The sequence below is a fragment of the Bos indicus x Bos taurus genome, chromosome 15, assembly GCF_003369695.1.
Source record: "Bos indicus x Bos taurus breed Angus x Brahman F1 hybrid chromosome 15, Bos_hybrid_MaternalHap_v2.0, whole genome shotgun sequence".
Lineage (NCBI taxonomy): Eukaryota > Metazoa > Chordata > Mammalia > Artiodactyla > Bovidae > Bos > Bos indicus x Bos taurus.
In genome coordinates this window covers 25,185,229-25,199,098 of record NC_040090.1, presented here as the reverse complement: position 1 = coordinate 25,199,098, position 13,870 = coordinate 25,185,229, and the positions used below count along the sequence as shown (strand labels likewise).

At 35.3% G+C, this 13,870-nt stretch overlaps 1 protein-coding gene across 7 annotated transcripts in view; it reads left to right on the top strand.

The window, feature by feature from the left end:
- Positions 1-13,870, top strand: part of METTL15 (methyltransferase like 15) — a 271,881-nt gene that overhangs the window by 899 nt on the left and 257,112 nt on the right. For 5 of the 7 annotated variants that reach the window (XM_027562783.1, XM_027562782.1, XM_027562777.1 and 2 more), the window contains exons 2-3: positions 1,172-1,408; positions 4,514-4,800. In XM_027562783.1, coding sequence (XP_027418584.1) covers positions 4,531-4,800 — 270 coding nt within the window. In that variant the 5' untranslated portion in view covers positions 1,172-1,408; positions 4,514-4,530. The remainder of the gene's footprint in view (positions 1-1,171; positions 1,409-4,513; positions 4,801-13,870) is intronic. The other 2 variants (XM_027562784.1, XM_027562781.1) reach the window with 1 other exon arrangement.

The following is a 13,870-nucleotide window of genomic DNA, read 5'->3' as shown; positions in this document are numbered from 1 at the left end:
ATCACCGTATATACAAGATGGCACACCACCAAATGTAGAATATTTTAAGTGAACAATGTAGGGGAAACCCTCATAGGCATTTATTTTCTATTGAAGAAAACCAGAAGCACTTTGTATTGTATATGTATTGTATATGATGCATAATATATGATTATTTCTGAGCACTGGATAGAGCATCAATAAAGCTACTAATTGCTGGCTGTACTAGATGGATCTTAGCTAATGAGTAGTGATTTGTATGGTGCTGGGTTTGGTAGTAAAACTGAGAAGGCTTTTTATTTCAAATATGCAGTCACTCTGTGGTACTTTACCTTTGATGTCCCGGGCATTTTATTAATTTTATATATATTATCTAATCACTTCCAAGTTTTAAAACAGCCCATGAGATATATATACTATTTATTTTACTGAAAAGAAAACTGAAGTTTTCAGAAAATCTCTTAAGAAAAATATTTCTTTTGAAGGGTACAACCCAGCCAATTCAGAATGGAGTCACTTGTTTCTGAAATACTTTCTAGATTAAGTGATATTAAGATGATATCCTAATCTAGTCTGAAAATAGGCATGTTTTACCAATTCCTTGTAAAACTGTACTGATTATTGCTAAAGGAGAAGTGTTTACATTTCTTCCTTTTTGATAGCCACATTGTATAAGGCTGAACCAATTTCACAGGTGTTTCTACACCTAATCTAGTGCTTATTTTACATTTAAATTCTCCATCACACTTGCCGTTTAAAAGAGTTCAGATTATGAAGTTCATATTCTTAAGGAATTGTCCATATCTCTTAAGGAGTAAGAAATTTTAACATTACAATCAATGTCATTACTCTGGCAGCTGGCTTCTCTTTAGTTGGCAAGTCATTAAGGAGTGTAATAGAAACGATAGGAAACTGATGTATTTTGTAATGAAATGAAGGCAAAAGAACCCAAAATTTTCAAACACGTAGTACTAAGGAGACAAATTCCCACCTTTCATTAGGAATTAAGAGTATAACTAACTGCTGTCTTTTAGAACACAGAAATTTAACATAGGTTTAGAGTAAACTGAAAAGAGTGGAGAAAAGACAAAATGGAAAGTTAGATTTGAAGTTGCATCAGACATTAAAAAAAAAAGTAAAAGTGAATTTAAAGCTGGCAATGGTAGGAGTTTATATCTCACTCGACCCCCAGGAACACCTTTTGGAGCCCGAGCGCCTGCGGGACCCTTTGGGAGCTGGGGACTGGAAGCAACGGAACCAAAGGCAGACGGTCCTCGGTTGCTGGGGCGGACGTGGGCCCAATCTGTCCGTCCCCGCAAGTTTCCCCCAGGGCTGGGACCTGGGCGAGCGGCAAATTCAGCTTTTCCCGGATCATAGTGTTCGTCTCGGGCCCGAGTTGGAGGCTAACTGAGAAGTCTTCGTTCCTCAGGTGAGGAGAAGGTGGTCGAGTCCCAGGAGCTCTTTTGGAACCCGCTCCACGCCTGTGGGGGAACTTCAGGGGACGACGGATTCGCCCAGCGCAAAGGAAACTCGCGCCTCTGCTCTTACGCTTACTCTCTTCAGCATTCATTCATACCGAGTTCAGAAGTTTCTAAAGAGTTTCCCTCTTCCGAGTGTAATTCTTACGCAAAAGAGTGGATTTTTTTTTTTTTCTTCTTCTTCTTTAGGACCTTTTTCACATTCTCTGCGTTCGGTTGCCAGCCTCCAGGTCGACTTTTTGGCCTTAGGAATTAGATTTCCAAAGAGTTTTCTCTGCAGGGGGAGCTGACTGCAATGATGGTAATTGGTAGTACCATTGAGGAAGTAGTTTTCAAAGGTATCGCTCACCTTTGTGTTCCCACGTTTAAAAGAGTAACCTGGCTAATTCCGTGGTCTCAGCAGCTTAGACTGAATTTTGCTGGCAGGCAAAAGTTAAATGGCTTACCTAGAAAACCACAGAGTTGGCTCCAGAGCTTAGATTTCTTGACATCCTGCTTCTTTACTGTAAACAGAGGGAACGTAAAACTATCTTAAATCTTTTAGGGTGGCTGGTTCTTAGCAGACTACAGGAGTGCTCTGAGTTACCTGATAGGAGATTGGGCTGCAGAAGAGAGGGGATTCCCTTTAGAGCTTGCCCCCTTCCATTTTTAGGGACATATTAAAAAACACAACCAAAGAGGAAGGTTAATTATTGAAATGTTTTGTCTATGCTTACTCAGGTTAGTAGCCAATTCATGCATAATAAACTCTACAGGCTTTGTACTTTGAATATATTTGAGTAAATACAAAGAAATTGATGGCAGAAGAAAATTAAATGCTGTTAAAAACTTCTTTTTTTAAATCCTACTTGCCTTTCCCTGCATGGTTCTGATTCTGATATTGGAATTGATGGACTTTTTTGTTTGATTGTTCTGTTAAAAAATTATCAAAATCTGAACATCCAGTTTAGATTGTTTATGTTTATTGGATAGGCAAAATAATAGGAAAAGTTTTGGTTGTATTGTTTAAATACTCCAGATTCCAGTATTTAGGGCTGGACATCGTTACAGTGTCTTCTGTTGGGTGCCACACTGTATACTGTGTTTCCAGGTGGAGTAGACCAAGCAGTAGGATATTGGCTCCTTAAAAAAAAGAGTCTAATTATGGCATACTAAAAATACATAGGCAGTGTAATCAAAGTACCTTTCAATTACATGACTGTATTAAATAAAGCCAGTGGGCCGGTGTATAACATAGAGGTTAAGACGAAAAATTCTGGGGAAAGAATGCTGGTGTTACAGTTCTAGCTTTATGACTCTCCAACTGTGTGGCCTTTTGCAGATTACTTCTCTGTTTTCTCCTCTGTAAAATGGAAATAATAATAGTACCTACCTCTAAGTGTTGGAGTAAGGATTGAATGAGTTAGTACATGTAGTGTGCTTAGACTAGTAAGTGGTACTTAGTAAGTGCTCAATAAATGTTAGCATTTATTTTGAAATATGTTAGAAATGCCAAGTTAGAGCATAATTTGGATTGTGTAAACTTTCTGGAAGCATAAGGCATAATTCATAATCTGGCTGATTTGTTAACTGCTCAACAACTAAAATTGTTATACTGTTATATAACATTATATAGCATTTATATATATAAGTGTTATACAGATGTTATACTGAACATCTAAAATTAAAACACTCATTTAACAAACTTTTTTGGCATAGTTTTTCTGTGTCATATTTGCAACATAATAATGTGAATTATGTCTTCGGTACAGTTGACATTATCCTCACGGTTACATCTTATTGATACTATATACAATATCAAATATATATTTTTATTTTACAGTTATTACATGTGATTGACTTTTCAACATCATTCTTCATTTTCTATTGCAAAAGGAAGTTAAGGCATATTTAAGCAAAATTTATCTTTCTTAGCTATTTTGAGAATGTGATTTTTCGTAGGGTTAGGGAGACAGGTGAAATTTTCTAAAGCAACGTTTGATACAAACATTAATTCTGTAGAATCTGGAATTTATCCAACCATTTTTTATTTTCCCCCAGAAAACACATATTGAGCACCTAGTATGTATCTAATTTTGTGGATATAAAGGTGTGGTTCTTACTTCTAAGTAACTCATAATTCATGAGGAAGGAAGAGTAGTGTTAAATTGTTATTTATTGTAAGTGTCAAAAATGTTGTTTGCAACTGCAAACAACATTTAGAGTAAAGAGTGTAATATTTTCAAAAGGTATTCTGTTAATGTATTTCATAAATTATGTTTTTTATTCTGCATTTTAAAGAGTGGAGCATTACAGAATAAAATGGAACAAGTTAGAGGGGAAAAAAAAGAATGTATCAGTTATTCACTTGGTTTTTTATTGGGGGCAGGGAGCAGACAATTGAAACAGTGTTGGATGTGAAATGTCAAAGTGTGTTCAATGGAGTGTTTATAAAGTACAGTTTAAAATGATACATATGTCACTGATACAGGGCATGGTGAGATGATTTTGTCAAAAATTATCCATGACAAATTACAAGGTTTTTTCACAGACTGATAACCTCTTTTTCTTTTCGGTTGTACATGAAGAGCCTTTTTTCAGTTTCTCAAAGTTAAATTGAAAATTAAGATTTAGCATTATGTGAAAAACAATGAAAAGGGTTTGAAATTAGAGAACCTGTGAATCTAAAATAGAATGATATTTATAACCCCTTAAGCCATCTGGATAGCTTTTTCAGATTAACGGTTTTGATGCATTGAACCCGTTCTTTAAACGTAATTAAAATTCAAAAAAGCGTATTTCAGAAAATGATTAATATTCATATCTCTGATGGTTAAAACATTAATGGTCTTAGAGCTTATCAGGCCACATTAAAAATTATATTTCCAGGTAGTCTCTGGGGTTCTCTTGGTTTCCTTGCTTTATGTAAGGAGGGTAGTCACCTTCACTTGTTTGAAATGATGAGTTTTATATATTTTTCATGTGGTAAATATTGCACACTAATTTGCTTTCCCCCAAGTATTATAACATTCTTTTTTTAAAACAATCCAACAATCATGATTTTAATTTTTTTCTAGATTTGTTGATCTACAGAATGCTTCGATACCCATATTTTTGTAGAATCCATAAAAATTTTCTTTCATGCTGGTTGGAATCTGGCATATATAATTTGGGTGTCTGGCCAAAAAAAATACATGCTACAGCAGAAAGATATAATGAATATGAAGCCCAGGAGGAAACAGATCAAACTGGAATTCAGGAGTTACACAGATCTCAAGATAGAGATTCTGGAGTGATGACTAAGTTACATATTCCAGTGATGGTGGATGAAGTTGTTCGTTGTTTGGCACCACAAAAAGGGCAGGTAAGTTGATTCATCTTTTATTTTCTAACACTTTTTACTTGAAATACAATTCACTTAATGTTCACATTTAAGTGTTTTTTAGTGTATTTACAAGGTTATACAATTATCACCACTGTCTGATGCAAGAACATTTTTATTATCCCAACAGGAAACCCCAAACCCATTAGCATTCACTCCCCATTGATTCCCTTCTCCTTGTGCCTGACAACCTGCTAATCTATTTTTTGTCTATATCGATTTGTCTGATCTGGACATTTCATATCAATGAATTCATACACTTTGTGATCTTTTCTACCTGCCTTTTACTTAGCATGTTTTCAAGATTTATCCATGTTGTGATGTGTGTCAGTAATTATTTCTTTTTATTCCTGAATCATTCCATTGTATGGATATGACTTTTTTTTTAATCCGTTCATCAATTGATGAAGTTTACACTTCCATGTTTAGACTACTCTGAAATGCTGCTATGAACATTCATGTAAAAGTTTTTGTGTGAACATGTATTCAATTCTTTTGGGCATGTGCCTTGGAGTGGATGCTGGGTCATATGCTAACTCTATGCCTAACTTTTTGAGAATCTGCCAAACTGTTTTCCAGAGTTGGTTAGTTTCATCAAATAACAGTTTTAAAAGGAAAAGAATATTATGTTTTATGTGGTTAGGATATGAAAATGAAATTCTACTATAGCTTCTTGAGAATTTTAATATCTTTTTAGGAATGACTGGAGACAAAGGTAGAAGTTTCAATTCCCATCCTGTTTTCTTAGGCTGAGTTTTCAGCTACCTTTCTGTCTTACTGAGAATTCTCCAGAGAAATAGGACCAACAGGATGTGTAGGGGAGGCATGAGTATATATGTGGTTGTTAAGAGAGAAAGAGAGATTGATTGATTTTAAAGAATTGCCTCAAATGATTATAGAGGGTTGGTAAATTCTGAATTTCCATAGTAGGCTAGCAGGCTGGAGACTCACTTAAGACTTCCAGTTTGAGTCCAAAGACAGTTGACTGGAAGCATTTCTCCCTGTTCCAGGGAGGGCAGTGTTTGTTCTGTTAAGGCTTTCCAGTGATTGGATGAGACCAACCCATTTTTTTGGAGGATAATCTACTTTACTTAGTCCAGCAATTTAGATGTTAATCTAAGTTTAATTTAATTGTTATCTGAATGTTAAATTTAAATTTTATCTGAATGCTAGTTAAATGTTTTCTGCTAGTAGCAAAAACCAAATATTTATTTTGCAGTAACCCATGAAGTAGAGAAATAACCAAAGAAAAACAAATCCCATAAAATCTCCTCCTAATTCAGTATTTTATGTGCCTTTTTTCAAAAACCAAGTGGAATAAAATGAGGCGATTCTATGACTTGACCTACCCTGTTGTTTCATGTTTAAGTTCCTGATAAATATAATATTGGTTTGTTTTTATATTTCTATTGTTCTGATTTGAGTTTTCTAGTTACTTTTTATTGAAAGTTTAATTTTATGAATGTTATTTCTGAGAACTTTAATGTGAGGTACACTTAGAGACAATGTTATTTCTTACCTATTCTGCTGTCTGGCAGACAGCTTTATTCACTATTCCCTTAATCTTCAAGTAATAAAGAACTGCTGACAGTCCTTGGACAGGAAAGGTCTTCATTCTTCCAGAATCCATTATTTGCTGCTTTTCTTTCTGAGCCTTTTCTCCAAAATCATATTCCTTTGCAAACTATGAGTCATATATTCACCTGTATCAATCACCCACTTAATTATGTTTTTCACATCACCTTCAATGATAAATTTACAAATGAAACTTTTGATCATAATAAGAACGTTAAAAAAATCTACATGTAGTTTTGAGTGAGGCCTTGATCACTAATATTTAATAATTATTTCCTTTTCTTTGATATTTAAAAGATGCTTACTTAAAATAATTGGTTTTGGGAATTTCTTCTGTATCATAGCCTATTCACTACATATTAATTGTGCAAATATTTATGAGTTTGAATTAAAAAAGAATTGCTCTTATCTTTCTCTTCCTTAGGGCTTCCCTGATAGCTCAGTTGGTAAACAATCTGCCTGTAATTCAGGAGACCCTGGTTCGATTTCTGAATTGGAAAGATCTGCTGGAGAAGGGAGAGGCTACCCACTTCAGTATTCTTGGGCTTCCCTTGTGGCTCAACTGGTAAAGCATCTGCCTGCAGTGCGGGAGACCTGGGTTCAATCCCTGAGTTAGGAAGATCCCCTGGAGAAGAGAAAGGCTACCCATAGGGTCTCAAAGAGTTGGACACCAACTGAGCGACTTTCACTTTCACTTTTTCTCTTCCTTGGGAGTTACTCTTTGTGACCCAGTGGACTGTAGCTCACCAGGCTCCTCTGTCCATGGAATTATATAGGCAAGAATACTGGAATGGGGTTGCCATTTCCTTCTCCATGGAATCTTCCTGACCCAGGGATTGAACCCAGGTCTCCAGCACTGCAGGGAGACTCTTTACTGACTCTTTACTTTCCACCAGGGAAGCCTTGGGAGATACAGAAGGAATTAAACAAATTATAATTCTTTCTCCTTTCCCATTTTTCATTATTTTGTATTCTGGGTGAATAATTTTTTGTAAGAAAGTGCTACTTGTTCTAAAAACATTTTTCTTGCTCTTGAAGATGTTTCAGTATAGGCTACCTTGGTTAGTCTTTTATTCCTAATTTCTGAAAGCTGGGGACAATAAGCATGATCCTGTCTAGCTGAAGATGATAGCAGTTCAGAGGATATAGGAGACTTGGTGTTCTTTGCCCGTTAGTGTTGCTAATGTAGCTTGGTGCCTTGAGGGTTTCTGTAAGAGCGATAAGTTACGAGGGACATGATGGTCATGCAAGGACTAGTACCAGTAGCTATGTAATTTCCTTCAAGTAGCTTACTGTGGCTCTGCCTCAGATTCCTCATCTGTGAAATGAAGTACAACCTGTCTCATATGGTCATTGTGAGGGTTAAATGAGTTCATTTATTTAAATTGCTTAGAATGACATCTTCTGAGTAGTATAAGCTCAGTAAACATTAGCTGATACTATTATGGGGATTAAAAAGGATCAGAATTAGTAGCTAGATACAATAATATTCAAGAGAATATGTAAAATAGATAGCTAATGGGAAGTTTCTTATAACACAGGGAGCTCAAGCTGGTGCTCTGTGACAACCTAGAGGGGTGGGATGGGGTGAGGGGTATATGGGAGGATTAGGAGGGAGGGGACATATGTATACTTATGGGTGATTTACATTGTTGTATGGCAAAATCCAACATAACATTGTAAAATGTAAAAACTTTAAAAAAATAATGGAAAAAAAGTTAGGAGAAAAATGCTAGGAGACAGCAAAAGTGGAAATAAAAGTACCAACAAAGATGAAACAAGCATGTTTGCAGCTGGAAAGTGCTGTTCCTTCTGCCTTGAACCATTCTTCAAGTCTTGAGTTAAATTTCACTTTCTCAGGGAAGCTTTTCGAGAGCCTACAGAGGAGGATTGTCTCCTGGTTAGCGCATTCATGGAGTCATACAATTTTCTTTCATAGCATTTATAATTTTTTTTAAATGAGATTATTTGTTCAGTGGATGTCTTTCCTAGCAGACTGCCCTCCCTGAAAGTCATGGGCATGTTGATCTTGTCTACCGTTATATTTCCAGGATAAGCACTGTAACATGATGGATTTGTAATGATTTTTAAGGCAATGGATAAAATTCAGAGTAAACTGGAGCACAGATGTGAGGGACAGATAAAAGGAATATCCCTCAGTTACTAAGGGAGGCTCTCAGGCTCAGGACTTCTGTATGATTGCAGCCTCAATGTGGCAGGCCCAGTCTGATGAAGTAGCTGGAGAAATCTGGTAAAGGAACAGATAGGAGGACTGAGAAAATGAGCTGGTATCTAATTAATGCAGAATAGATTATGATAAATGTTAGGATAAGATTGTAAGGTTGGGTTTCTAAATACTCAAAATAAGTGTTTTATCTATTTTGATAGTCTAACATTTAATATTAATATCATTGTTACTTGATTTGCTGAAGTTTTCATGGTACAAGGTATAATTTTCTTTATAAAAATGCATTATACTCTATATAATGGATCTTTCCTAACATCAATAGCAGCATTTCACTTGTTTTACTTTAAATCTTTATAATCTTTAAATAGAGATTGAGCATAAAAGAGAAAATCTTGGGGCTATAGATTTACTTTCTTTAAATATTAAAAGCTGATCAATCACAGAAAGAAGCTTATTTTGTTTGACCTCAAATTATTGAAAAAGTTAGGAACCTCTATAAGAGACAGGCCCTGTACCATAGCACATATATGAAGATGCATTTTTTCCTAAAGAAAGGACTATATAAATTTCAGATGAAATGAACTGTGTCAACATGGAGTTGTTTCCTCTCCTTTGTTTTTAAACATATAGCTTTCTTGGAAACAGATTTTTATTTTAAATTTTATTCTACCTTTGTTTATTTGAAAAATGTTTCTGTTTTAAAGCATCATGGAGCTAGTTAAGTGACCTTTGTTATCAAAATACCTTCAGAAGTGTGATATTTCCAGTGTTGTACTGGTAAATATTTAACACCCGGTCTGTGGGTCAGGGTGGAGTATGGATTTCAAAAAAACAAAACCCCAATTAATTTTGTTTGCACATTTTCGTGAAATACAAATTCCTATTATTGCCCTTTCAAGTTACTAACCTAGTATTATTGAATGTACCATTAGGAAGAAATATGTACAGTTGGATGTCTCTAACCCTTGTGAATGACACTGGATATGACTCTCACGATTGATGCTATTAGATATCTGTAGGTTATATAATGGCAAAAAATTTTGCCTGACAATTCTGAAAATTAGTATAGTCTGTCAATTTTTCCCTTAGCTTATTTGACATTCCCTACTTAAGATCTGTATTTTGTATTTCTCTACCCTGGAAGGTACCATGGTATAGCCGTAGAATACTGTTTTCATTTATTTTTTTAGCAGTGACATTCTTTTTTTCTCTAATAAACAATCCATCCCAAATATAAAACAGGTTAAAAATGGTATTCTGTAGTGTGACTTTGTTTATATGATTTACTGGTGCTAAAATCCATAATACATTATATAACAATGAGACATTTTGTTGAGTACAAAAACTTTAAAATCAGCATCAGTGTCCTTTTATTTTTTGCACAGTTTGGATTCACATTGATAAATAAATATAAAATGTAACTGTTTTTTAAAGTTGTCCTGAAATCTCACCTTAGTTTTTATTTCTATAGAAGTTGTAAGATAATTTTAATTAAATAAAAAAGGGCATTTAGTAATAAACATATAATTAAAGTTTCAATACAGCAATAAAGCAGTTATAAATATTTTTGCACCTAATTTCAGACCACCAAAATAAATGAAGCAAAAACTATCAGAGTTTATGGGAGAAAGAGTGCTATAGTAATAGTTAGAGACATCAGAACCCACTCACAATATTCTATAGAACAGCCAGACAGTATTTAAATAAAGGAATAGAGAACTTAACACAGTAAACCAATTGTTTAAGACATATACAGAACACTCTACTCAATATCAGCAACAAACACATTTCTTGAGTACACATGGGATATTTTCCAGGATAGGACATATGTTAGGCTATAAGTTCAGTCTCAATAGATTTTAAAAGATATTGTTCAGAGTATCTTCTCCAGTCACAATCAGATAATATTAGAAATCAATGGCAGAATACAATCTAGAAAATTCATGAATTTTTGAAAATTAAGTAAAACATTCTTAAACAACCAATGGATCAAATAAGAAATCACAAGGGAAATTAGAAAATACATAGAGATGAATGAAAACAAAATCACAATATACCAAAACTTACATTACACAAGTCCTAAGGGAGAAATTTATAACTATAAATGCCTAGATAAAAAAACAAAGTTCTCAAATCAGCAACCTAGCTGTACAACTAAAGGAACTAGGAAAAGAAGAGCAAATGAAACCCAAAGAAAAATGGTGGAGAGGATCAATGAAACCAATTTTCAGGGACCAAAAAAATTGACCAGTCAGTTGTTCCATACAAGATTCTTCTTGACCGGCATATAGGTTTTTCAGGAGACGTAAGATGGTCTGCTATTCCCATTTCTTTAAGGGTTTTCCACACTGTCTTATGATCCGCAAGTCAAAGGCTTTAGCGTAGTCAATGAAACAGAGGTAGATGGTTTTCTTTAGTTCCCTTGCTTTCTTTATCATCCAGTGAATCTTGGCAATTTGATCTCTGGATTGAGAAAGGAGTACAACAAGGCTGTTTATTGTCACCCCATTTGTTTAACTTATATGCAGAGCACATCATGAGAAATGCTGGGCTAGATGAGTTACAACCTGGAATAAAGATTGCTGGGAGAAATATCAATAATCTCAGATATACAAATGATGACACTCTAATGGCAGAAAGTAAAGAGGAACTAAAAACTTCTTGATGAGGATAAAGGAGTAGAGTGGAAAAGCTGGCTTAAAATTAAATATTAAAAAAACTAAGATCATGGCATTTGGTCCTAGCACTTCATGACAAGTTGAAGGTGAAAAGGTGGAAGCTGTGACAGATTTCCTCTTCTTGGGCTCTAAAATCATTGTGGATGGTGACTGCAGCCATGAAATTAGAAGATGATTGCTTCTTGGTGGGAAAGCTATGACAAACCTAGACAGTGTGTTAAAAAGGAAACACATCACTTTGCCGACAAAGGTCCGTATAGTCAAGGCTATGGTCTTTCCAGTATTCATGTGCAGTTGTGAGAGCTGGACCATAAAGAAGGCAGAGTGCTGAAGAATTGATGCTTTTGAACAATGGCGTTGGAGAAGACTCGTGAGAGTCCCTTGGACAGCAAGGAGGTCAAACCAGTCGATCTTAAAGGAAATCGACTTTGAATACTCATTGGAAGGATTGGTGCTGAAGCTGAAACTTCAATACTTTGGCCACCTGATACGAATAGCTGACTCATTGGGAAAGACCCTGATGCTGGGAAAGATTGAAGGCAGAAGGAGAAGAGGGTGACAGGGGATGAAATTGTTGGATGGCATCACTAATGTAATGGACATGAACTTGGGCAAACTTTGGGAGATGGTGAGGGACAAGGAGGCCTGGCATGTTGCAGTCCATGGGGTTGCAAAGAGGCAGATATGACTTGGCAACCAAACAACAGGAACAAAAACAATATTGACAGTCTTAGCTAGAAGGACTAAGAGAGAAAGAGAGAAGACTCAAATTAACAAATTGAAAATGGGGTGATAGCCACCAGTTCTACAGAAATAGAAAGGTTTATATGAGAGTTCTAAGAACGATTGTATGCCAACAAATTCGATGGTGGTTTAGTTGCTAAGTCGTGTCTGACTCTTGTGACCCCATGGACTGTAGCCCACCAGCCTCCTCTGTCCATGGGATTTTTCCAGGCAAAAATACTAGAGTGAGTTGCCATTTCCTTCTCCAGGGGATCTTCCTGACCCAGGGATTGAACCCGGGTCTTATGCACTGCAGGCAGATTCTTTACTGACTGAGCCAACTTAGATTAAATGGATAAATTCCTAGAAACAACAAGACCTACCAAGACTAAATCAAGAAGAAATAGAAAATCTGAATAGACCTATAACTAGTAAAATCAACACTCTCTTGACAAAGAAAAGCCCCAGACCCGATGGCTTCACTGGTGAATTCTAGCAAACATTCAGTGGTGAATTAGTATGAACCCGTATCAGACTTTCTGAAAAAACTGAAGAGGAGCGAATGCTTTCTAACTCGTCCAATAAGGCCAGCATATTCTTGATACCTAAGCTAGACAGAGACACTACAAGCAAAGAAAACTACAGACCAATAACCCTTATAAGCATTGACACAAAAATCCTCAGCAGAGACTTGTAAACAGAGTTAAGCAGCACATTAATAGAATTATACACCATTACCAAGTAGAATTTATTCCTCAAATGCAATGTTTTCATCAGACAAAAAAAATTGATCAATGTTATATGTCACATCAACAAAATGAAGGAAAAAGGAAAAGCATGTAATCATCTTAATGCAGAAAAATCATTTTACACAAAACTTACCACCTTTTCATAATAAAAATACTCAACAAACTAGAATAGAAGAAAAGTACCTCCATGTAATAAAAGCCTTATATAAAAAATCCACAGTAAATATGATACTCAGTAGTGAAATACTGAAAGAGTTTCCTCTAAGATCAGGAACGTGACAGTGATGCCCATTTCACCAACTCTATTCAACATACTACTGAGAGTTTTAGCTGGAGCAGTTAGGCAAGAAAAAGAAACAAAAGGCACCCATATTGGAAAGGAATAAGTAATACTATAACTGCAGATGATACGATCTTATACATAGAAAACGCTACAGATCCCACATACAAGAAATAACCCAAATCAAAACAAAAAGAACTCATAAATTAATTTAGTGAAGTAGCAGCATACAAAGGCAGCACACAAAAAATCATACATGAACAATCAACAATCTGAAATGAAAATTATGATATGGTTCCATTTGTAATAGCATTGAAAAGAATGAACTACTTAGAAGTAAATTTAACCAAGGAAGTGAAAGACACATACAAGGAAATCTATAAGATATTTGTAAAACAAACAAACATAAAAACACATCATGTATTATGGATTAGAATACTTAATATTGCTAAAATGTCAGTGTGACCCAGAGCTGCCTACTGATTCAATGAAATTTGTTCTAAAATCTTAATGATGTTATCTTAGAAATAGCAAAATCCATCCTAAAATTCATATGGAATCTAAAGGAACCCTGAATGGTCAAAAAAAAATCTTGAAAAAAGACCAAACCTGGAGAACTCATGTTTGCAAATTTCAAAACCTACTGCAGAAGTACAGCAATCATAAGAGAGTGATACCGACATAAAGTCAGACATATAAACCAGTGGGATAGAAAAGAAAACCTGGAAATAAGCTCTCATGTATATGGCCAAATGATTTTTGACAAGGGCACCTAGGACATTCAATGGGGAAAGGGCATTCTTTTTAATAAATAGTGCTGAGAAAACTGGATATCCATGTAGAGAAGAATTAAGTTTGA